The 26245-nt window shown below is 40.5% G+C and overlaps 1 protein-coding gene across 1 annotated transcript in view; it reads left to right on the plus strand.

Annotated features, from left to right (window-relative positions):
- The window catches only part of LOC103463084 (ephrin type-B receptor 1-like), a 123636-nt gene that overhangs the window by 83085 nt on the left and 14306 nt on the right, over positions 1-26245 (plus strand). The window contains exons 10-17 of the mRNA XM_008406220.3: positions 5810-5975; positions 6314-6419; positions 9412-9473; positions 9568-9765; positions 16418-16665; positions 20389-20456; positions 20885-21032; positions 21557-21706. Coding sequence (XP_008404442.1) covers positions 5810-5975; positions 6314-6419; positions 9412-9473; positions 9568-9765; positions 16418-16665; positions 20389-20456; positions 20885-21032; positions 21557-21706 — 1146 coding nt within the window. The remainder of the gene's footprint in view (positions 1-5809; positions 5976-6313; positions 6420-9411; positions 9474-9567; positions 9766-16417; positions 16666-20388; positions 20457-20884; positions 21033-21556; positions 21707-26245) is intronic.

The raw sequence follows: 26245 nt of genomic DNA on the forward strand, positions 1-26245 counted from the left end.
CACACTTTTCAGCTATTACTGGATGCTGCAGAATCTTAGTGGATGAGATCTGTTTACTCCAGAAAGAGAACCATATGTTTGTTTTTGAGGAGGAGAATAAAACTGAACAAGCGTTTCAGACAATTGAACATGTTTAGTCTGGAATTCAAAAGTGTGCCACTTAAATGCAAAAGTCGTGTTGCACTGGTTGGAACTGTGATGCTTTGCAGTAATATTGGAAAACAAATTATCTTTGAAAGCTTAACCTTGAGTCCTGCAGCAAATAAGAAAATACTTTGTTTAACTTCACAACTATCAGTTTTTTTTGTTATTTTAGCAGGAATAAACAAAAAAATTGAAACAAAAACTAAACGATACACTTTAACTTCCTCATTGCAGAGTTTTCTCAGCCTCCATAGATGTTAATAATTACCTCTTGAACTGTTTCCCATTTTCCCATAAATATGTATTAAGCCTCTTTTTGCTCTTTTGCCCTGAAATAAAATCCAGGGAATTAGTAAGCGGATACCATCTGTGTGTAATATAATCTCAGCATAAAGGCCTCGCAGGGTTATTGGAGAACATTATTGAAAAGAAAAGTGAAGGAGGAGCAGGTCATAAAATTATATCCTAAAGCTTTGAACATATTATGGATTAGTGTTAGATTTTAGTTTGGAGCAACTGCAGACCTGACCCGGCCCTCAACCTGAACTAACAGGCCCAGCAAAACGAGCAATTATGAATGAAGCGTGGCAACTCTGAAAGGGCTGCAGAAATCTGTAGCTGTGGCTAGAAGACCTGCACAAAGTCGAACTATCATAAATCTGGTCTTCATTTAGAGGTTTTCCTCTAGGGAACACAGAAAACAAAAGAAGTTGATTTACTTTTTGACCTACACCTGAATCACAACATCTTCTTCACCATGAAACGTGGTAGTAGCAGCATCATGGTGAGGGCCACTGGAGTTGATGCAAGTCGTATGAATGAAGCTGCAGTAAATGCAGATCCTGGTTGCTCTGTGTAAAATGGCATGGACCGGAACCAAGCGGGATCTGAAATACCAAAACGATGTCCAAGGCTGCTTGGGAACCAAAAAATAAATAAAAAATCAATTTCATTCTGTAGATGAGGATAGCTGTTATACGGACGATGATTAGGGTCAATGGGGAAAAAAAACAAAACAGTTCTGACTTTAATCTCAGAATTCTGAGATTAAACTCAGAATTCTGAGATTAAAGTCAGAATTCTGAGATTAAAGTCAGAAGTCTGAGGAAAAAAAAGTCAGAATTCGGAGGAAAAAAAAGTCAGAATTCTGAGATTAAAGTCAGAATTCTGAGATTACAGTCAGAATTCTGAGATTACAGTCAGAATTCTGAGATTACAGTCAGAATTCGGAGGAAAAAAAAGTCAGAATTCTGAGATTAAAGTCAGAATTCTGAGATTACAGTCAGAATTCTTAGATTAAAGTCAGAAAGAACTGTTTTATTATTTTTTTTCCAGTGGCCCTAATCCTCTTCCGTACTGTTAGGAACATATCCCCAAAGACTTGTATACACTGCAAATTATTCAGATTTTATTTACATAAAATTCATCGCTTCATTTTACAATTGAATATTTACTTGTGCTCACGTCACATGAGATCCAGATAAAGTAAACCAACATGACAAATTATGAGGTTTTTTTTTTTCCTGGGGTTAAAACTCAAGACATTGAACTGTACCTTCACAGCAAAGTTTGCAAATTCACAATTACTCGATTTCTTGTTGAAATAACACTGAAAGAGTTGAATCGAAACCAATTCTGGACGGGACCGAACGGACTCGTGTTCCTGCAGCTCGATCCAGGAAAAGATGTAAAACGGCAGACATGATGTCGCATAACATGATGTGCTTTTAACGCTGAGGACGATTACAACGAGTGAGTGAGATATTTATTACAGCTGCAGTCAAAACTCGTACTGCGCCCTGAGTCGGCCTCATTCGCTGCTAGGTTTCCGTTAATAAAGTCTCACATTGAAGTCAATTAGGATTCTGCATTTCCCACTGTGAAGCAGTCGACCACGTAAAGACTAATTTTAGCTCATAGCTTTAAGTGAAGATGTCCTGTGGGAGCAGTTTGATAAGCCTGGTGAGAGAGGACACACAGCTGTGCTGCACCCGTTTTTTCTGGCAGTTTTGTCATTTTTTTCCACCTTCCTCATCTCCTGCAGCTCTTCACTCCATCCTCCCTCACTCTATAGATAATGAGTTTTAATGTAGTAAATTTGATATGGTGGAGAAAGTCAAAAATGTTCCCCCAATACTTATCTCTGTCTGCCAGGCCTTCCCAGACGGCCTGCCCCTTAACCTCTTTACTCCAGTCAGCATGGAGTCGAGCTTTTCCTCGCCACACACAACTCCAGAATCTGAACTCCAACACTGACGCAACGTCTTTTCTTTGCAAAACTTGCCTACTTTTAAACTTTAAAATCATCCAAAGCCCGCCGCTTAATTATCAGCTAACATTGCCGACTTAAATGTGCAATAACGTTTTGCAAACACAGCATTATATGGACGTAATTTAGGTCAAAACAAGGAAGGAGGAGTAAAAAGTTTGATCCCATCATGATTAGTGTTTTGATACAAGCGAATGGGTTAATGACTGACATGTGGAAAATGGGTTTTCGCCATGAATATTTATGGTAGAAAACTCAATCATCTTTAACCCCATGTCTTCTCCTGATAACCCGCCCTTTTTCTCCCCAATCTACCGGAGATTTCCACCCACTCTTCTCCCTCCTGGGCGGTGTTCCTCATCACCGCCACCATCTCTTCTCCTCGCCACTTTGCTCTGCCGTCGACCTCCCCACCCCGCCGTCCTTCATTCTCGTGCCTATACCTTCGCGCAGACCTTTCGTTCTGCCGCCCGCTCTTAGATTTAGCCTCTGTAAAACCTTGTTATCTGAAAGAAAATGACAGAAAATAGGAAGTCTAAAATGAGAAGAAGGGGGCATAGATGGAGGTAAAAGGTGATGGCCTTGGATTTATGAGATGGGGAAAGATAATATGGAGACGAATGGAAAGGGAGAAGTCCACATGCTCGTCTTTCTCTGTGGGTAAAAGCTAATTAACTGCAATAAGCCCTTATTGTATTTGCGTAGAATGGAAAGATGAAAGACTCAAAAGAGCAAGGAGGAAGAAAAATGGTCATCAGGAAAGGGTTTAGGTGTGTTGGAGAAATAATTGACATAAAAATGCTAATCATCCATAAGCTGAAAGACGGTGAAAATGAAATATGAAGAGGGTTCTTTATGATGTGGCATCCATATAGATGTTGATGTTGCATCATAACGGATTATGCAAATGAGAACCATTGAGAAGTCCCGAAAAAACGGAGAGAAGCAGCTCTAAATCAAAACGTCAACATATATTTCAGAATGTTTGCGCCCTGATGTTGCCGTCTATTGGTGGGAGATGCAACAATGATGCTGCAATTTTCTCTTTTCAATTTTCTTTCAGGCAGATGAGCAGCTGAAATAACATTCATGATGGAGGAGTTTGCCGGGTGGTTTTCTTAAAAAGAATCAGGACTTCACTGAAGATGAACGTTTTGACCTTTTAACAACAATGTGGACAGCATTATGTATAGGCAACATGTGCAAAAGTGCAGCAAGTTTGTGCTTCTGCTGCTTTCTCTAAATCAGTGGTTCTTAACCTGGGTTCGGTCGAACCCCAGGGGTTCGGTGAGTCGGTCTCAGGGGTTCGGTGGAGCCTCTGCCGCGGAGGTAAAGACACACTTGTGTGAAGTCGTGATGACGCCCCGCTTTGCCATCACTTAATGCAGAGGATCACGTTACATTGCTTAGCCAATCAGAGGATCACGTTACATTGCTTAGCCAATCAGAGGATCACGTTACATTGCTTAGCCAATCAGAGGATCACGTTACATTGCTTAGCCAATCAGAGGATCACGTTACATTGCTTAGCCAATCAGAGGATCACGTTACATTGCTTAGCCAATCAGAGCTGCGGAGGAGCCCTGATTGAAGGAGCTCCCCTCTCAGCATGAATTTGAACTTGTCTTTAATTACGTCAGCAAAACTAACAGTTTTTACCAAATTCTATAGTCTAAATCTGCTCCTTAGTCGCATCTTTGCGGGGTTACTGCCTCTAGTGTCGTGGGAGTGGTAACACAACTAATATAATTACATTACTAAATCAGAATACCGCAAAGTCTTTTGTATGTCGGCGAGGGGGGGGAGGAATAAGAAGGGTTCAGTGAATGCGCATATGAAACTGGGGGGTTCGGTACCTCAAAAAAGGGGTAGAACCACTGCTCTAAAGCAACTTAAAATTTCAGTATCTGGCCTTTATTAATGTGTTTTTGACTGAAGTAGCAGCTTTCTGACTTGATGGTAATATTAGGGTTAAACGTGTCTAAGTGTTTGACTTTACAGTCAGAAACTGGATACTTATTTTGCATTCTGAAGAAAGAAACATTTATAAATGTGAACGAGAGCAGCTGTTTTGGGAATATACAAGAGACACTAAGGTACGCTAAGCAATGATACCAGTAAAACAATTAAATTTATTCCTGACAAAATATGATGCATAAAAGAGTTAAAGTTGAAGATGTAAACGTGGCGAACCAAAAACTTGATTTAATAAATTCCAACCTGGTTGAGCTGGATTTGGAAGCATTTTATTTTGATAAGGATGAGGTGGTAGAACCCTGGGGTATCAAATCATCCATCCTTTCATTTTCTAGTCCCGCTTATCTGTGCAAGGTGAGGGGGAACTGGTTCCCACCTCCAGTGGTCTGTGGGCGAGATGTGGGAAACGCTGTGGACCGTCACTGGGTGCATCCAAGCATGTTAATGGAAAGTCGAATGAAAGGAAAAAGTATGTCAGAAAAATGTGTGCATTCCTTGTGTGGAGCCACAGCTGAAACATCCGGATCCAGAGACCTTTTTTCTGACAAAAATATATTTTTTTTGTCAGAAAAAACTGGACAAGAATTCCAGAAAATGTCAGTATGGCGCTCCACCAACAACCTTCTTCTATCGACTTCAGGAAACGCAACACAATCATTATCCTCTACATAAATAATGCCTGTGTTGAGACGGTGCACTCATTTAAGTTCCTTGATGTTCACATCTCTGCCTGTCGCCCTGGAGATTGTAAAAAAGGTACAACAGCATCTCCGTTTCCTGAGAATCATCTGGAAAAATGATCAGAATCAAAGCTGCTGATGCCAGCAGTGGAGTTTACTCTGGTGTATTTAATTTCTGTTTGGAGAGAGTAATGAAGACGTCTTCTCCCTTCTCTGTTGAACAATTGCTGGCAGTTTTTCGACCTCACAAGAGCTAAAAACATCACTAAGGATGCTACACATACCGGTGACCAAATGTTTGATCTAGATCTGTTTAATCAAGACTCACTAAGAGCTTTTTCCCATTTACAATATTTATTTTAAACAGCCATCGGAAATAATTTTCTCCTATTTTATTCTGTGTGATTGTATTTTGTTTTAAATGCATTTTATCTCATAATGTCTTCTCAATCTTACTGTAACACAGGTACTGCACTTATTGCATTTTTAAATTTCTTTGTGCTGCTTCAATCAGTCAATTAATCAACGTTTATTTGTTAAGCACATTTCAGCAACAAGGCAGTTTAAAGTGCATTACATCACAGAAACACAAAGATAAAAAGTCATTTAAATCACACACGCATCAATATATCACCCTAAATGTAACTTTTTGCTAATATTGTAATTTATTGGGATGCACCTGCAGTGATTGTCAAGGTAACGTTTAGTATACCAGCGTCTTGCTCTGCCTCTTCTGCAGTTCCAGTCATCGTTGCTGAACAGTTCAGTGGTCCAGAGCGATACACCCAACGTGGTCCTGGAGGGCCTGAGGCCCGGCACCGGCTACGTGGTGCAGGTGAGGGCCCGCACCGTGGCAGGCTACGGAGCCTACAGCAAAGAGATGCTCTTCCAGACCCTCACAGACGGTAAGAGCGAGCGTGGGCGGCTGGCTGGACTGTGTGGAGATGTGAGTGGAGGTTTTCTGCTGGAGAGGAAACGGGTTGAGAGAGTGGAAAAGGTTGTTGTAAAGTGCAAACCTGGCTGTGAGGCAATTCATTCTGCATGCAAATTGTGTACAGTCATGTAAAATGAGTGTTATTTTTGTGGAATTATGGGAGATTTTAGCTGCATAGCATGTATTCACTTCAGGATAAGCACAGCTGTGTGCGTGGGAAAGACAAAAATATATAAAAACAGATATGCCTATCTCAGCATTGCTAAATTATGTATGTGTGTGTGTGTGTGTGTGTGTGTGCCTCTGCAGATGAGTACAAGTCAGAGCTTGGACAGCAGCTCTACCTGACTGCAAGTTCTTTAGTAGGCGGAGTGTGTATCGTCTCTTTGGTAGCTCTGGCTATCGTCTGTACCAGGTAACACACAGCAGACACACAAATAAACTCATTTACACTGCAAAAAACTAAAATCTTAGCAAGTATTTGTTTTTGCCAAGTTTCTAGTGGAAATATCTTGGAAAACTTGAAATAAGACAAGACTGATTGTTGTTAGATTTGTGTTTTTAGGAGGTAAATCACTTTGTACTGCTTTGTTGCTTAAATGCGCTAAAGAAATATTTTTAAATATTGTTTTAAGTCAATATTTCCTTAATATTGTTCCATCGGCAGATTATTTCACTCATGGGAAAAATGTGTGCCGAAGGAACTAATACTTTTTCATCAATTTAAGGGAATTATTGACTTAATAAAACATTTCTTGCTGAAAAGTTACTTGTAAGGTTGGTTTTTTAGATATTTACACCAGAAACTTGACAAAATTACATTTATATGAAGCCTTCATTCAGCTTCTCCAGCAGCTTTTTTGACCTTCCTTTGAATACCAGGATATGGATTTCAGATCAGATGTTTTTATTACAAGATGGTTTCAAAGTGCAGAGAAGGTTTGATCTTGAGTCGTGTGGTTAAAGGTTAAAAGTTTTATATAAAACGACTCAATTGAATGTTTCATGTAGATTAAAAGAAAAAAATTCAAACAAGCCAAAGAAAAGCACCACATCTGGAGATAAAATGGGAAAAAGGTTTGACAGGTGGAAGTTGTGGTTTCAGCTTTTTTTTTTTTATTTCTTTTTTGGTTGTAATACATTAAAAGTTTTTTTTTTTTTTACTGTATTGTCTACAATGAACAGGTTAAAACTGAAGTAGGTCATTTAAAGCTAAACAGATTCTTGGAAATATTATGTTAGATTGATTGTATCTCAAAGCACCTTCTAAGAGGTGCAGCACTTTTTTTATTTTACTTTCATAATATATGCAAGATAAAGATTTCTCCATTAATGTGCCACTCCTCTAGAAGTTCAGGCCTTTGAGATCTGAGCCAATATTTTCTTTCTTTCCATAACCAGGTGGACGCCTGCCTTTAATCTCTCCCAGCAGACCTGTTCTCAGGGGAGGCATTATTTCCTAGCTTGTCTCATTTCTAGTTAACTTTCAGGCTTCTCTGACCAAACTTATCTGGTTTTGCTCTCCCCATATCTGTCCTCTTCAAATTTCACCAGCTGCTGGTAGTTATTGGATGCTTAGCCACAGATTATAGCTGCTGATCTTGTCTGGCCAGTGGGCATCAGGGATTCATCATCTCACATAAATGTTGCTGAAGGTTTGCTCTCGCTGATTGCTGACTGCGTTGTTGGACTCGGTAGCCTAAAGGCTAAATCAATTTCACAACAAAGACCAAGATTTATGTTCATTTGCGCTGCTCTATTTACGTGTGTGCCAAATGTTACGACCCTATAAAAATGGTTTTGCTGGCCAACATCTGAATTAATGCAGTAATGTCTTAAATTACAGATATGTTCTCAGGTGCAGCCCTGACTGAAAATATGGAGCTCGTATATTCAATTCACTCACAAAGTGATATCATTTAAGCTTTTATTCCTTTTTAATTTTGATGACTTACAGGAAGTAAAAACATAACATTTGGTTTCTTAGAAAATATTGGAAGAAAATAATTTTCATTGCATGAATATTTAATTCTTGATGACCTGTTGTCTAGAAAATCATAAGGAAACTCTGGTCAGGGTATGAAAGACACAATAAGCTGGTTGTTTGTACACGGATGTATCAAGATGGATGACACTGACACACCAACTGCGTTTCCGTTAAACAGAAAAGTTTGTAAATTAAAATTCTGAAAATAAATTTGCTCAGTGGAAACAAGGCAACTTCCAAAATATTCACGTTTGTTAGGTAAAAGGTTTTTACGCCAGGATGACGGGGGGTTTTTGAGCTGCACCAAAGTAGATTTAATGGAAACTCATGATGTTACTAAAATGCTGAAATATGAATATGATTACATCCGCTGCTGACATGATTTTTAATGACTTATCATATAAACAAACTTATTCAAATGTGATTTAAATTTTATTTCTTATTTTATGGAAACGCAGCAATTGCATAATTGTGTTTTTTCAGCGTTAGCGGGACATCAACAGAAAGGAAACGGCTACAAGTGTATTAATGCGTGCAAAGGAGAGCATATAATGAAAGAACATGAAGTATTCTCTGATTGGTCTCATGTGCTATAGTATATATATATAATATTTTTCTTTGGTTAATATCTATCACAGGGCTGCACAGTGGCGCAGTTGGTAGAGCTGTTGCCTTGCAGCAAGAAGGTTCTGGGTTCGATTCCCGGCCCTGGTCTTTCTGCATGGAGTTTGCATGTTCTCCTTGTGCATGTGTGGGTTTTCTCCAGGTACTCCGGTTTCCTCCCACAGTCCAAAAACATGACTGTCAGGTTAACTGGCCTCTCTAAATTGCCCCTAGTTGTGAGTGTGTGTGTGCATGGTTGTTTGTCCTGTGTGTCTCTGTGTTGCCCTGCGACAGACTGACTGGTGACCTGTCCAAGGTGACCCTGCCTCTCGCCCAGAACGTTAGCTGGAGAGGAACCAGCACCTCCCGACCCTACTAAGGGACGAGGATGTAAAGAAAATGGATGGATATCCATAAGCAGTAATTGTCAAAATTAACAACTTGAACTACAATTTATCCCTTTTAGATTTCAACTATTTATTGAGGTTCTCCTTTGTTGTGGGTCTTGTTGAGATCTAGCGGCATATGGAGATTCTGCGGGACGTTTCTGCACTTGTTCCGTTTGCAGAGGAAAGCAGGAAGACGAGGGCTGATGACACAGAGCAGTAACGATCCTTCAACCCTAACTGGTTCTAGACAGACTATTTCGGCAGCAGATTTTTTAACAGGATAACTATTTTACTTCAACCCAGTTTGAGAGAAAATTGCCAATTTGCATTTTACTCCTGCAACATTTAGAGCCGCTCTGTAAAATTTATGTGCTCTTGCGACTTCTCCCCCTGAAGCTTTGTCTGTCTTTTTTTCCCTCTGACTGTAGGAGGAGACATTTGAAGGAGAGTGTGTACGGCGACAAGCTGCAGCAGTACAACACAGGAGGAGGTAGACGCACAATCTATATTTTATTATTGTAAAAATAATTAAAAACTCCAGAATACTTTTTATAAAAAAGTTTATTTGTGAACTTTCTTTACAGAAGTGACTCTGAGGCCAGACATGTTTAGCGGCCCCACCCCCACTGTGACTTTTCCCACCCTGTCTGAGGGTCGCAGTTCACCAGGGGTCAAGATCTATATTGACCCCTTTACCTATGAAGACCCCAACGAGGCGGTGCGGGAATTCGCCAAAGAAATCGACCCCTCTTGTGTCAAAATAGAGGAAGTCATCGGATCAGGTAGAGATTTTCATAGGTTTAGTCCTTTTGAACTGTTGCTTAATTCATTTATTCTCTAAGCTTTGTTTGTTTTTTTAAAAGAAAATTAAAATTAAACTCAGATAAAACAACTGTGCCACATTTCAGTGTCGATGAGAAATATCTGGAATCACGCAGTGCCAATTTGTCATTTTGCTTTATTATTTTTTCCTTTGAAGTCAGCATGTTTTATTCATGCTGAAAGCTTTTCACAGGAATAAATTAAAACCGTCGTCTTGCGTTTTCTTGTGAGCTCTGTAGAAATGCTGTGTGATGTTTGGCAAAGGAAGAACGACGGTGGCGAAAGTTCAGCAGAAGTTGTTGTTTTGATGCTGTAATCTCTGGATTTAATGGAGGAAAGAGAGAAATTCATGCAAAATGTGTCAAACAACATCTTGGTGAGAGACCTTCATCAGCCAGACATATTCTGATGATTAGAAATAATCAATCGGCTTTGTAGACATTCATCACACAGGGCGTTGATTTGAATGTCTACCTGTTTTTGTAGTTTTTAAACCGACTGCGCTGGTTTTGTTGTGCATTTTTTTTGATGTCTTAATTGGATCAGTCACCTCTAAAAACCTACTCGATCATTTTGAACGATTTGACTCAATACAGAAACAAAAAAAATTATCTAATTACTGAAAGAAATTAATGAGTCTTTTTGTTTCACCATAATATTTTGCTATACGCTTAAAAACAATTATACTGTAGGAATGATTAGCCCCAGTCTCATAGATAAGATTATTTTATATGATTTATTACACAATAAATCATCATCAGATGTCATGAAAATGCTGTATATAATAAAAATCAGCTAAAAGAAATGTGACTTCCTATCTGATGCCTTGAAACCGGTCTCTGTCTCTTTAAGAACCTCCCACTATTTCTGGCCACATAAATGCTTCTACCTGCCGTCCATTGCTGCCGTTTGCAACCGTTCCTTGAGTTCAGCAGATGCGTAGTTCCACCAGGTGTTTGCAGCAGATGCGTAGTTCCACCAGGTGTTTGCAGCGGATGCGTAGTTCCACCAGGTGTTTGCAGCAGATGCGTAGTTATACCAGGTGTTTGCAGCAGATGCGTAGTTCCACCAGGTGTTTGCAGCAGAAGCGTAGTTCCACCAGGTGTTTGCAGCAGATGCGTAGTTCCACCAGGTGTTTGAAGCAGAGGCGTAGTTCCACCAGGTGTTTGCAGCAGATGCGTAGTTATACCAGGTGTTTGCAGCAGATGCGTAGTTCCACCAGGTGTTTGCAGCAGAGGCGTAGTTCCACCAGGTGTTTGCAGCAGAAGCGTAGTTCCACCAGGTGTTTGCAGCAGAGGCATAGTTCCACCAGGTGTCTGCAGCAGATGCGTAGTTCCACCAGGTGTTTGCAGCAGAGGCATAGTTCCACCAGGTGTTTGCAGCAGATGCGTAGTTCCACCAGGTGTTTGCAGCGGATGCGTAGTTCCACCAGGTGTTTGCAGCAGATGCGTAGTTCCACCAGGTGTTTGCAGCAGAAGCGTAGTTCCACCAGGTGTTTGCAGCAGATGCGTAGTTCCACCAGGTGTTTGCAGCGGATGCGTAGTTCCACCAGGTGTTTGCAGCAGAAGCGTAGTTCCACCAGGTGTTTGCAGCAGATGCGTAGTTCCACCAGGTGTCTGCAGCAGATGCGTAGTTCCTCCAGGTGTTTGCAGCAGATGCGTAGTTCCACCAGGTGTTTGCAGCAGATGCGTAGTTCCACCAGGTGTCTGCAGCAGATGCGTAGTTCCACCAGGTGTCTGCAGCAGAGGCATAGTTCCACCAGGTGTCTGCAGCAGATGCGTAGTTCCACCAGGTGTCTGCAGCAGAGGCATAGTTCCACCAGGTGTTTGCAGCAGATGCGTAGTTCCACCAGGTGTTTGCAGCAGATGCGTAGTTCCACCAGGTGTTTGCAGCAGATGCGTAGTTCCACCAGGTGTTTGCAGCGGATGCGTAGTTCCACCAGGTGTTTGCAGCAGAAGCGTAGTTCCACCAGGTGTTTGCAGCAGATGCGTAGTTCCACCAGGTGTCTGCAGCAGATGCGTAGTTCCACCAGGTGTTTGCAGCAGATGCGTAGTTCCACCAGGTGTTTGCAGCAGATGCGTAGTTCCACCAGGTGTCTGCAGCAGATGCGTAGTTCCACCAGGTGTCTGCAGCAGAGGCATAGTTCACCAGTGTCGCAGAATGCGTAGTTCCACCAGGTGTTGCAGCAGATGCGTAGTTCCACCAGGTGTTTGCAGCAGATGCGTAGTTCCACCAGGTGTTTGCAGCAGATGCGTAGTTCCACCAGGTGTTTGCAGCAGATGCGTAGTTACCATTTGCAGCAGATGCGTAGTTCCACCAGGTGTTTGCAGCAGATGCGTAGTTATACCAGGTGTTTGCAGCAGATGCGTAGTTCCACCGGGGGTTTGCAGCAGATGCGTAGTTATACCAGGTGTTTGCAGCAGATGCGTATTCCACCAGGTGTTTGCAGCAGATGCGTAGTTCCACCAGGTGTTTGCAGCAGATGCGTAGTTCCACCAGGTGTTTGCAGCAGATGCGTAGTTCCACCAGGTGTCTGCAGCAGATGCGTAGTTCCACCAGGTGTTTGCAGCAGATGCGTAGTTCCACCAGGTGTTTGCAGCAGATGCGTAGTTCCACCAGGTGTTTGCAGCAGATGCGTAGTTCCACCAGGTGTTTGCAGCAGATGCGTAGTTCCACCAGGTGTTTGCAGCAGATGCGTAGTTCCACCAGGTGTTTGCAGCAGATGCGTAGTTCCACCAGGTGTTTGCTCATTTCAGCTGCCGCTAGTCTAGTGGATTTGTGAGGGAAGGCAGAGCTTTGGGAAAACACTGTATGTCTGAGCGTTAAAATGGAGTCAAAGCACCACGCTGAGTATGTTTTTACGTTTTTAATGAGGGAATTACATTCTTACATTTTGCATTATAACTCTCCATGAAAAGTACATTCAATTTCTTTAATTATTTTAGTTTATAAGCTGCAAATATTGCACCAGCCCTCGTCGAAGTCTAAATGTTTCCCTCCTAACAAGATTGATTTAATTTTCATTTTTTTTCTAGATTTTAAAGATGATTCCAGCCTCTGTAGAGCTTTACCAGTCCTTCTCATTGAGAGTTCATGGGCATGTGGTATTTCGTATAATTGAATCTTATTTAGTGATTTAAATAGTTCAAAGATCAGCGTCATAAAGAACCACGTGACGGGGATTGTGAACGTGTGGGGGCCGCCATGTGAATGCTGATACCTCTCTGCTATAATCTGTGACTCGTTTAGACGCCATTACCTTTTATTTTATGGGATAATATTTTTCTTTTACTGCAACTCGGACCAGATTGAGAAATGTTTTTCCTTCAGATGGTCTGCTCCTGATAACTCATAACTTATTTAACACAGGACCAAAAACCAATCACGCCCAAAGAGCCCACTGAGCCCCGGGTGTTAAAGGTCATGAACCAGGTCCAGACCCTCAGCACTGCAAGTATGCGCTTTGGCCTTTGGTCTGTGGAACCACTTTGAGGGGCTTTTGGTAATCCCTCCATTTGGTGCTTTATTATTCTCAGAGAAGGGTTTCTCATTCCAGCCAGAAGTGATGGAGAAGGGATGAAAATGACAGGGAGGGAGGAGGAAGCAGAGGGACGGGTGAAACGAGATGTGGTCAGACTTTGAGTCCGTCAGCAGCTCCGTAACTCACTTTTCACGTTGTTTCACTCTTGTTTTCCTCATCTGTCCTCCTTTGATACTTTGTGCGCTCTTCAACGCTTTCTGTGATTTAGACCCTCTGGAGTTTTAGTTTGTTTTTGTTCAGACAAATCCTGAACAATGAGCCATGGAAGGAAAAGCAGAATAACAGATTGGGAAGTGAAGATAAAAGAAGAAGAAGAAGAAGAAGAAGAAGAAGAGAGAGCCCAAAGGAGATAATAAAAATATCCCACCTGACTCCCCTGATTCCCTTCCTTTGAGATAACGCTCTCCATCACTCAGCCTGTAGGAAATGTCCTTCACAAAAACCACTTTGTTTGACTGGAGAAACGTCGTGAAACGCATTATGTTTATAATATGACAGACTGAGACATGTCATCTAACAGAGTGTTGATTGAACATAGATTTATGGAGCATCCTCTTTCATTCCCATCCCATCTTCTTTCCATTCTTCCTTCTGTGCTTGCTCTGGTTTGCAGCACTGACAGAAGATAGTTTTTAATGAGCGATGATATGTGGAGCACAGATCAGTGTGAGACTCAACGGCACGGCCCCGTCATCCAATTCCCATCTCTCATCTATTATTCACGCAACGATTTTTTTTTTAATCTGCGCAGCAACGACTTTTATTTTGAAGTTAACTCAATTCTCATGTACCCCATCATCATGTCGGTGCGTTTATTTTGACAAAAGATGTCTGTGCCTTTGCAGAATGAAAATAGTCTGGTTGGAGCTAGTTTTTAGTTGTGGATTATAAAGTTAGAATTAGTTCAGCTTCTTGTGAGGGATTGACACTAATTTGATCAGTTTTTGGGGATCAACTGAAAGAATGGGGATCAATTTTCATTGTTTGTTTGATACTTTTGGAAAATTCAGATTATTATTATTTTTCTCCTAGGTTGTATTTTGAACAGATGTTGCGCTAAACTTTTTTTTTGCGACGTTATTTTGACTATTGGGGTTAAAAGCATCCCGCTATAATCTATTTTTACCCATCAATATTTAAAATAACAATGACATTCAGTGGTATTTAATTTTTTTAAATTAATTTGAACCAATATTCAACCAAAACAAGCTAAACAGGGAATCAATATTGTGCTATTCCACACCAAGCAGATGAATTTATGTAATTTTTTCTCATCAGTCACAAAAACCACTGACTTTCCTCCCTCTAACTACATATAAACAATGAAAATAAACAATTGTATTTAAAGTATGAATGATTCTAAAGCCAGAATGCACAATCTTGGATTCAGAGACACACTTGTATCTTAAGTTTTACACCGTGATGAATAAGTATTCTCTCTTTAAATATTTCTTCTACTTTGCTTTTATTCAAACAATTAAAAGTTTCAATTAAGTTTATTTGTTTCAGCAACAAGAGAATACATCATAAAAACAAACAAAAAAGTCACAGATTGTGAAGCCAGTAACAAATATTACATTTTGTCATCAAAATCATCAATACCCATCAAAATATTGGTCAGTGTTCTAGTTATGGGAGTAACTAAGTACCGTATTTTCCGCACTATAAGGCGCATACAATAGACGCTGCAGTAGAGGCTGGAGTTACGTTATGCATCCACTAGATGGAGCTACACTAAAGGGAATGTCAACAAAACAGTCCGACTCCGGTCGGCGAGGAGAGCCTTCTGCGACTGGGCCGGCGGAGAACGTGGTGCTACATGACCTGCAGGCGACCTGATTATCAGGTCGGTAGGTAGATAGGTCAGTCAAACTTTATTAACAAACCAGCGTTCTGACAACTATCCCAGCATGCACCGTGCGCTTCTTCTTCTACGGGTGAAAATGAAGTCGGCGGCTGCTTACCGTAGTTGCTAAACCTGTTGTGGCTCAATATTGGTCCATATATAAGGATTATAAGGCGCACTGTCGGCTTTTGAGGAAATTTAAGGTTTTTAGGTGCGCCTTATAGAGCAGAAAATACGGTAGGTGGGATTTTAGTCTAGATTTAAAGGAACTCAGTGTTTCGGCTGTTTTGCAGTTTTCTGGAAGATTGTTCCAGATTTGTGGTGCATAGAAGCTGAACGCTGCTTCTAGATGTTTGGTTCTGGGGATCCAAAAAACTCAAACCTAATCATTTCAGAACAAACTTAACTTTTGAAATTATGATAAAGAAACAAACAGAAACTATTAGGGAAGTAACAAAATTACGGTTTGGAATGCACTTCAGTTTAAAGTTTATATACAAACCCTAATTTGACCCCCAGGAGAAGGGCATTGCCTTTAATTTGAGTCTTTGGAGGTTTTCATTGTTATCATGTGTTGTTCATTCGTGGGAGTCTTATTTAACTAGCTGCAATTTATCCTGGTAAGAGTCTCCAACTCCTACACATTGAACCTTTAACTATTATCTTTTTGAAACTTACAAATAAAAAACTCAGCAATAACAGAGATCTCCACTCAGTCAACAAGTGTAGCAGGATGTTCACAAAAGGTTTAAACCTATGAGCCCCGTGATTCAGCCTGGCTTCTTGATCCATTAAGCTTTGTTTAATCAAGAGATTATGAGATGTGCCATGCAAAGCTATGCGTCTAAGCAGTAATATTAGCACAATCCTTTTTATCTTGTTCACACGTCGAAAACACAACCTTTTCTCACCCCAGAGAGCAGCAATAAATGGGATTCGTTTGTTTGTTGCACTTTTAAGCCACACACACAAAAAATATTGGCCTTCAGTCTCTGTTTGCTCTGCTGGAACTGCTTGGAGTCCATCAGAGCGTTGCCGCAATTAAAACACACCAACCAACTCAGCTGCTGTAAAAACAGTAGGAATATAATTATTCTTCTCCATGCTCATTTATAGTAATAAATTTCGTGCAGCCTTCTGGAATCTCGTGTAGAATTTGCTCTTTACCTTTTTGTGTTTTGCCATCAAATTTTTGCTCTAATGTTAAATTTCTATCGTTTTTAAGGTGAGTTTGGGGAGGTGTACAAAGGTCGCTTGAAACCTCTTGGGAAAAAAGAAATCCCTGTAGCGATCAAGACCCTTAAGGTGGGCTACTCCGAGCGTCAGAGGAGAGACTTCTTGGCCGAGGCGTCGATCATGGGCCAGTTCGACCAGCCGAACATCATCAGACTGGAGGGCGTGGTCACGAAGAGCAGACCGACGATGATCATCACAGAGTTCATGGAGAACGGCGCACTGGACTCATTCCTGAGGGTAAGAATCCTTCTGCCAGATTTATGTAGGGCTGAAACGATTACCGCATTATAAGGCGCACAGAATAGATGCTTCAGTTTGGGTTGCCAATTTGTTCCGTACTCTATTATTACACATCTACATTTGTAAAGAAATGGTCCCCGAGTGCTTTATATAGTAGGCTGCCCCAGTCGTTGTTTCACTCACAGTGTTGGTGTTGCGATATTGTGCCCAACTGCTTTCTGGGTAACACAGACCAACCGACACGCTGCCGCCACAGTCTCTGTCTCTCTTTCCCCTCCAACCCCCCATGGCTTTAAATGTATTATCAAACTTTATTAACAAACCAGCGTTCTGACAACTATCCCAGCATGCACCGTGCTCTTCTTCTTCTACGGCGGAAATGAAGTCGGCGGCAGCTTACCGTAGTTGCTAGACCTGTTGTAGCTCAATATTGGTCCATTTATAAGGCGCACTGTCAGCTTTTGAGGAAATTGAAGGTTTTTAGGTGTGCCTTATAGTGCGGAAAATACGGTAATCTGATTAATCGTGATTAATCAATTATAGAAATCATCATCAACTAATTTAACGATTCTTTAACTAAAACAAAAATCACAATTGCAAGTCGTCTAAGTAATTAGACCAAAACTATACAAACACAATATGTTGCATTTAAGATAAAAATGCAACCTTTGTCCATAAACAGACTCCAGCCAAAACTCCTCCAGTCGCCTCACCTGACTCAAATATGCTAAAAGAATCCTGTTATTGCTTTTTAAGCAAAAAGTTTCAGTTTTATAAGCAACTGAATTATTTGCTTAATTGCATTTTTAATGTATTTCTGATATAAAAGGGCTTAAGTGGTAAAATGAAACGTTTTCTTTATGCGATTAATCGTCAGAATAATCAGTTGATTAATCAATAACTGAAATAATTTATGTGCAGCCCTAGTTTCACGTAGGCACATTTAATAAATAAATGTGGAGTATTTACTGTATGTACATGCTGTACAGTTAGGACAAACTGCCAGCCGAGGGAAGGATTGCGAGCTTCAAAAATGACACGTAAGAGGAGACAGAAACAGCCTCCTGTCCTTCCTTTTTTTAGCTTTTGCTCTTTTCCTTCCTGTACTCGTCCCTCATCCTGCCAGCCTGTCCATGTCTTTGATCCCGGCCTCCTTTTGAGGTGCTGCTAAAAACAGAAAGAGAAAACTCTTTGATGCCCAGTTCTCACAGCGCGACCCCATTTGACTCAGAAACCATCAGATGACTCGCGCGCACACACACACACACACACACACACACAGTGATCGCAGTGATCGATCCTGGCGGTGTTGCTGTCCTGAAGGGACCGGAGCTTCAGCGCCAGTGCGGCTTGTTTGTGTTGCACCTAGAAGAAGGTTTTTCCCTGCGGAGGATTAGGCCAGGGGAGCATCAAAGGCACAGTTTGCTGCACAAAATGAATTAAAAGACACACACAGCAGACTGCAACTATGTCAGTCGGGGGTTTCGCTAAGGTTTAAAAGACACGGAGGAAAGAAACTGAGATGTGAAAAAGGGAGAAAAAAAAATAATCCAAAGTCCATTTTAAAGTCGGCAAGTGCAGCATATCCTACAGTACATACTGAATACTGTAAACACGTTTCACAAATTGACCGAGATTTATCTGTATTAATCGGTTAATGGAAGGATTATAAACATGGCTATGAATGTCTGTGAAGATGTCAGGCTGTCCCACGGGGGGCTGCGTGCGCCGTCAGCCCACTTCACCTAAAGGCAAAGATTGTTAGCAAATGTCCTCTTTAAAGCGGAGGAATCATAAGCCAGTCTGAGGCATTTATCTGTGCACAGGAAAACAAACAAACCAACCAAAACAAAATGTGTTTGTGTTGATTGAAAACCCATTAATTCTGGGATATTATCACAGATTAATCCACTCTCCTAGAAAGGTTTAGTGCCGGCTTGGAATATTTTTATCACTTATAAAAAGGCTCATTATTTTCTCATTACACCCACAAACTCAAACATGTCTGCATTTTGGATCAACACAAAGATTCTCGGTTCTGTTCTGGACTTTGACTAGGCCTTTCCTGCAGTGTTTATTTATCTGCCATTCCATTATAACTGTGGCTTGCAGGTTTTCCTCCAGAATGACTGTAATTAGCTTCGTACATCTTCCCCTCTGCAGTAAAGCATCTTTTCACCATGATGTTGCTTCCATTATGTCTCAGTATGGAGATGCTGTGCTCAGTTATTTTTATACATTGGGATTGCATATAGGCCAAATTTTGCCCCAAAGCACCTTCTTCAAACACATGTTGCCGTTTCCTCTACGTGGCTCTTGGCAAACTTTAAGTGGAACTTCTTATAGCTTTCTTCCAACAATTGCTTATTTTTTGCTGCTCTTTCATAAAGAATAAATTTACTGTGTGCACAATTAATAGCTGATTTGTCGACAGATTCTCCCACCTGAGCTCTGGTTCTTCTCCAACTATGTTTTGATCGATTAGATAAATTACCAATAAATTAAAGATCGGACTTGTGGTTTTCTTAATTCTAAAGAGAAACTAAATAATTTGGCAAAAGCTACAAGGATTAAGAGCTACACTTTTTATTCCTGAAGCGGTCAGACTTCTCAGCCGCATCAGTGGAGCTGCAGCGGCTTGATGTTTTATGGAGGAATAATCCATGCAGGTTTGCTTTTAGAAGCTTTTGGCTCAACTTTCACTGCATATTATCTCACCTGCCAGACTTCTAATTTTACTGGACAGTTGCTGATGATGAAAACTTACATTTTCTGCAATATTTTGTTTCCAATTACTCATTTTCTTTCAAGCTGTGCTAGATTGTTAGCTGAGTAAAATGTTTTTGCTCAACAGCATCTTAATTCAAGATGAGAGGAAAGGTTTGTGACTGAACAAGGATTTTATGTAACATTTTACTGAAGGTTACCTCAGATTATTAGGGCTACTGTAGATCAAAGCAGAAAATGTGTGGTAAATTTCCACCAAAAAAACAAGAAACAAATGAATGTAGAGTCCTAAATCTTTTTCCTAACTGTCCAGGGTCGTTCACGACGACTTTGCACCTGCAGGAAGTTTTTCTGATGTAAGAAAAGAGCCCAGATGTGCCACGCAAATGTTGGAAAATATGCAGGTCTAATAAATTTACCAATTGAGTGTTAGAGGACTTCTGCCATTTTTATCACAAATGTATAACTTCATAATCTCTGTAATTTTCATGCAATTTTCTGGCATTACAATGACAGAGAACAGTTTAGTCTTATAAATCTATGCCTTATAAAAAACATTGTAGTAAAAATTATTTCATACTTAATATGAAATCAAAAAGAAAATAAAAAACCTGGTCATTTTTAATTTATCAGGAATTATCCGTCTGCCGTTTGGCAAAACAAATCCGTGTCGGTTTTGAATTGCACTTGGGACCACACAAAATCCCTCTAGGGGCCTCAAATGGCCCTTGGACCACATTTTGGACACCCCTGGTTAAAGGGTGGAGACATTAATTCAAGATGAGTGTCAGTGTATTGCAAAAAAATTGAAGCTAGTGATTTTTTTTATTTGTTTTATTAAGATTTCTTGTCTTCTTTGCTTTGAAAATTTGTTATGTGCACTTTACAGCACTGTTGTGTCTTGTCAACTTTAAAAGTTTAAATAAATGCTAAAGACCTGTTGAGAAATATTTTTGGAAAAAAAGAATCCAGTCATGTGTTTCTGTGTTTTAGCAAAACGACGGTCAGTTCCCGGTAATCCAGCTGGTCGGCATGCTGAGAGGCATCGCATCTGGAATGAGGTGCCAACACACACACACACACACACACACACACACACTAATCCATTTTATTACAAAGATAAACAGGAAACCTTCTCTGATCCTTCAGTGATTGATTTCCTTATGCAGAACGGCGCACACTTAAACTCCTCTACCTGCTGTAACGTTGTAAGCCCAGGTATTTTACTAGCAGCGCTACAACTTGGCAGCTTGAGATCTCACATCCCAGCCTGCAGTAAAGCACAGATAGCGTCTGTGTTTTACTGCAGGCTGCGAGCACGCAAACATACAGAAATATTAAATCTCATTCCGATTTTATCGGAGGCGGCTCACACACGAGCACGCAAACACACAAAGGCACAAACACACCCTCTAAATTCCATTAGTGCACCAAAGCTTGCAACAGATAGCAACACACGTTGAGTCAATAAATCCTGTTGATGTTGCAGGTACCTGGCGGAGATGAGCTATGTGCACCGGGACTTAGCGGCGCGGAACATTCTGGTGAACAGCAACCTGGTGTGTAAGGTATCCGACTTCGGCTTATCGCGTTATTTGGAGGAGGACACCTCTGACCCCACCTACACCAGCTCTCTGGTAAGGAGGAAGAAACCGAACTAAAACTAAAACTCCCGGCTTCTTTCTAGGATTTTGTGTATAATTTCCTTCAGCAGATTGTATTTCAAACACAGGAAACCAGCAGGTTGTTATATTACAGACTTTAATCCTGGATTTCTGTCAGCAGTCTGAAAAGAGAAGCTTTTGTTTGACCACTATTTTGTTTTTATTAGGAAAGAAAAGATTGGAAAACGTGTGTTTGTTCACATTTTTTGAGTTTTGTGTGCTTTTTCTTTACTTCATCACTTCTATAAAACAGGGAAAATGAATGTAATTAGCTCTTCTGATACAATCAATATGCAGTTTCTTTCATTTTTTTACACTTCCGTGTCTTGCACTACTCTGATGCCCTTCCTATGACCTTTTTCTATACTTTGTTCTACCTAAGCTGAATTCCTAAGTATGACAAATTCCCTCAACGCAGCCTTTCTTTTTTTGCTGTCATCTTTTATCTCTGCCTTTTGTCTTTTTTTCTTTTCTTTTCTCGCTCTTTTTCCCCTCAGGGGGGTAAAATCCCAGTGCGGTGGACGGCTCCAGAGGCGATCGCCTACAGGAAATTCACTTCTGCTTCAGATGTGTGGAGTTACGGGATCGTCACCTGGGAGGTGATGTCGTACGGAGAGAGACCGTACTGGGACATGAGCAACCAAGATGTAAGTCACCTGGTTACCCGTCTGTCTGTCTGTCTGTCTGTCTGGTGCTCTGATGTCTGCGGCTGTTTGGTGTTTTCGGAGGCTGCGCTTGTTTGTTTTTCCTTGCCGTCTCTCCCAGCAGGGAGTCGGCACGTCTGAGGAAAACATGCGGAAAATGAGGACATCAATTCAGGTGTCACATGTGTTTTTCTTCCCTGAGCATTAGTCCAAAGGTATCAGGATTGTGCTTTCAAGCAGATGTTTACTGCAGGCGATACTTTATTGTAGTGACAGCTTTATTCCAATTACCTTCACAGTATGATCAATTTGCCGCAGCATTTCTTTACCTTTTTTTTTATTATTTGCATCGCATTGATTCTATTAAGTTCTCCGAGATTACATTGGTCCTGCTGTGATTTAGGCTAGAAATAATCACCAGGTTTATAAAAGAGGACATTCCCATTTCTCTGCTGTTTTTCTGTCGGCTATAATTTAGAAGAGGGAACTGTTCCCCAGCTTTCCCTGAGTTCTCCATTTTGCTCTTGGAACGGAAAGAAAATGGAGTTCAGAACGAGAAGTTCTAAAAGATCGGATCACAGACATTTTCATTTTTGGGGGATTTTATTCTGAGGATATTATATCAAACTGAGATTATAGTTTGTTTTGGCTCTACAGCCTATTTCAAAGTATCAAGGCTCTAAATCCCATGAAACTTTATGCAGTTTGTAAAGGTTTGACACACAGAAGCCAAAGATGTAGAATCGTATTCAGTAAATTAAAATATGTTCTGATGAGGTTTGTTGTCAGATTAAAATTATTTTGTTTAAAAAAATAACAGGATAACACTTTATTTGAAGGGGGTGAATAAGACAGTCATGAACATGAATAAGCCTTCATGAATATTCATGACTGTTGTCATAAAGCGTCATTCGGTAAATTATGACACTTTTAATACAAAGTTGACATTATTCAAAATGTCTTTGTTATGACAACTTGACATTAACCAAGAAATCATCACTGTTTAAACTTTACCTTTAACAACATATAGTTACCTAATTTTTAAAGTGCAATCAGTAATAGTTTTATAGCAAATTTATAACAGTAATGATTTCTTGGTTAATGTCAAGTTGTTATAGACATTTTGAATAATATCAACTTTGTATTAAAAGTGTCATAATTTACCGAATGACACTTTATAACAGTCATACATATTAATGAAGGCTTATTCATGTTAATAACAGGTGTTATGACATGTTTATGACAGTCTTATTCACCCCCCCCTTCAAATAAAGTGTTAACAATAAAAATCCTCAAGCAGGTTTTAGACATACTTTACATTTCTGTACTGAACGTTTTAGAGGTCTGATTTAATGTTCTAATCTTGAAGGTTGTTTTTCATCGACTGCTAGTGGAAAATAATTATAATCAACAGAAAGAAAGGCCTAAAATCACCCGTGTGTGTAAATAATGTATTTAGAATGTGTTTAACTCAGTTAATTACTCAGGTAAATCAAGTTTTAAGTTTTATTCAAATGTATTAAATATGAGTGCATATATATTTACTGGTAGTGGGATGTGATTAAAATTAGTTTAATAAACAAGACTCTTTGCAATTGAATAATCACGATTTATCCTACTTTATCAAATATTCGACGCAAGTAAAGATCCAGATGCAGAAACATGCAGAACGTCTTCATGCAGCAGCATTAATCGTAGGTCCTGTTGCACTTCGTCCTCTTTAATTCTCTGTTTACTCTTCATACTTCTTTCATTTAGTAAATGTTCAACTCCTCTCTTTGTCACTCTTCACGGTCGCTGCATTTTAATGGAAATGTGATTTTTATGTCCTCTATAGTAAATGTATTTTCTTAACGCCTCACCCTCCACTCTGAATGCTGAATAATGAACTAAAAGGCAATATCGTAAATTGAGAAAAACTTTCTTTAGTGAAAGCATGTTGGCATAGCAACAGCGACACATTGTTTTTCCCTCTCACCTCGTCTGGATGCCGGCGTTCTCTGGCGTTAACGGCTTTGAATTCAAACGCATTTTGGCTGAATAAATAAATAAATATGCAGGAATTTATGCAGCCACATCAGATGCAAACTTGGTAGGAAGGGGCGAGGGGTTATGCTTTATTTTTGTTGTAATTAATTAATCAGAATAAATGTGTTCAACCCTCACATGTAACCTTTTATTCAGCCAATTAGTATTTAATTAATGCAGAGTCAGTGATGCTTCAGCAACTGCCCATGTTTCATTTCAGCTGATACTTTTCAAACCACCACTCCCAATCAGTGGACGTTTTCTGTGTGCAAAAGCTTCAACCGCCTGTAGTTTATTTGTATTTTGCTTGCAAACAGTCTTGTTGTGAAATTACAGAGATCTGCAGGATAATGTATCTGGAACTTTTTACCGTTTTTGTAATGTAACAAACTAAAAAAAAAAAAAAAAAGTTTTGTGGATTTATTTCTTAATTCAAACACAGAGTAGTTTGAATTTTAAGGATTTTAAAATATGAGTTCTGGCCCTATTTTTATTTTAGCTAAAACCTCCAATTAACAGTATGATATGTCTGCCAGGCACTTTTATAAATCTTTATCACAGCACAAAAACAAAAAATGAGATTAAATGTAAACTTTTGTTTACTGCTGAAGAGAAAACTTAAGCCTGAGTTTATGCATCTCTTGTCTTTCTGTGTAAGGCTGCGTTCACACTGCAGCCTGAAGTGACCCAATTCCGATTTTTTTTGCCGGGGTCGTTCACACTGTCAGTAAATGCGACCTGTATGTGTTCTGCAGTGTAAACGGACAAAAGACCTGAAAGTGTCCCGCATGCGCAGTAGAGGGCGCCATAGCGTCAGCGTTCTCAGTGTTCTGCCAACCGCCATAAAAAGAAGAAGAAGAGCTCAGTGTTTGCGGAAGTAAACATGGAGGCTAACGGTGGAGCTTAGCTTATATATTTGAAGTTGATGTCCAACCGGAGCAGCAAATTAACAACTTAATCCTCATATAATCCGTCATGGTTGTTGTTTTTCTTCCTGCGCGTATCAGGAGCAGAATAGTGAGATTAGTTGAGAATCAGTGACGTTCAGTTCGGGTGAATGCAACCTGGACGTTATGGTCACATTTGAATCAGATATGTATCGGATATGGGCCACATTCGTAAAAGAATCCGACCTGTGCTGTTCACACTGCCATGTAAAGATCGGATACAGGTCGCATTACGTCAAAAAAATCGGAATTGGGTCACTTCAGGCTGCAGTGTGAACGCAGCCTAAGAGTTTATCTGTAGCAACGTCGTCTAACATCCCAACAGCAGGACGAAATTTCTTGTAAAAGATTCTTAAATAAAGCCAACTTCCTGTGATTCCTCTTAACTCCTCCCTGCCTTTTCCGTTCTCCTCCTCCCGTCGCGCCTCCTCCGCTCTTCGCCGAGCCGCAGCTTCTCTAGAGCCGTAATGAGAGAAATTCAGTGTAATGACAGAGACGGATTCATAATGGAACAGTCTGCGTATGATGATGGGGAAGAGTGTGTGTTTCCAGTACAGCTAACGAGGGTCTGCGGGGGCATTAACTATGCATGGAGCTGACACCCTCAGCTCACACTTATCACACATTCAGACTCGCTTTCAGCCGAACCACACACACACACAGGCCGACATGTGTAAAGGAACGTGCACACACACACACACACATGATTTCAAAGAACACAGAGGAGTGAAATTGTCAGCAGGGCCACTGCAGGTGCAGTGTTCGACATGAATTAATCATGAAAGAGACCTGTGATGTTTTACTACACTTGCTTCTATTTTGATTGGCATAGAGTGAATTTATGCATTACAAAGCCTAAGAAGTGTGTCAGGGTCAACTGGAGTTCACCTAGGAAGCAGTCAAATCCCCAGCAAGACGACTGACTGTACAGGTGCCACCTTTTTATAGCTCACAGACACATGCGTGCGTACTTGTTACATTTAATCTGCAGAAAGTCAGGAAAATAAAACGGCGCTCATGTTTCCGTCGTGCGATTTTATGGCTAAATGGCTGCAGAAGAGTAAGCAGCAGATTTGAAAGTGGGCCGATGTTGGAAGTGGTTGGACTTCGGTCGCAGGTGAGACCAAAGCAGCTAAATGGTTTACAAGGTCAGTCAAATCACAGGAGTCTCTGAGATGTCTGCTGTGGAAAAAGGCTGACAAGCAAAAGTCTAAAAAGTGTCAGAGGTCATGAACTGAGGCAGACGGGGAACAAGGCAACAGACTGGAGCATTTTGGCAGGATGACAGGAAGGAAAAAAGACACGATGAAAAGGCGACATCAATAAATAAACAGTAGATTCCGGGAGAAACATGGAAAATGGTTGGAACAGGAGAAAACAGCCTGCAGCGGGCTGGAATGTCAAAACAAAAATCATAAAAAATATAACTACTTTTATTTTTGCAGTGATGCAGGCATTGGTCTGGTGAAGAGTCGATTTATCGATCTGAGTCTCGTCTGTAAAATATGGACCAGAAGGAGAACGGTAGCAGAACATAGCTCTGTTTAAACTGAGGCTGGACACTTAC

Source organism: Poecilia reticulata, chromosome 4, assembly GCF_904066995.2.
Source record: "Poecilia reticulata chromosome 4, P_reticulata-male-v2, whole genome shotgun sequence".
NCBI classification, from domain to species: domain Eukaryota; kingdom Metazoa; phylum Chordata; class Actinopteri; order Cyprinodontiformes; family Poeciliidae; genus Poecilia; species Poecilia reticulata.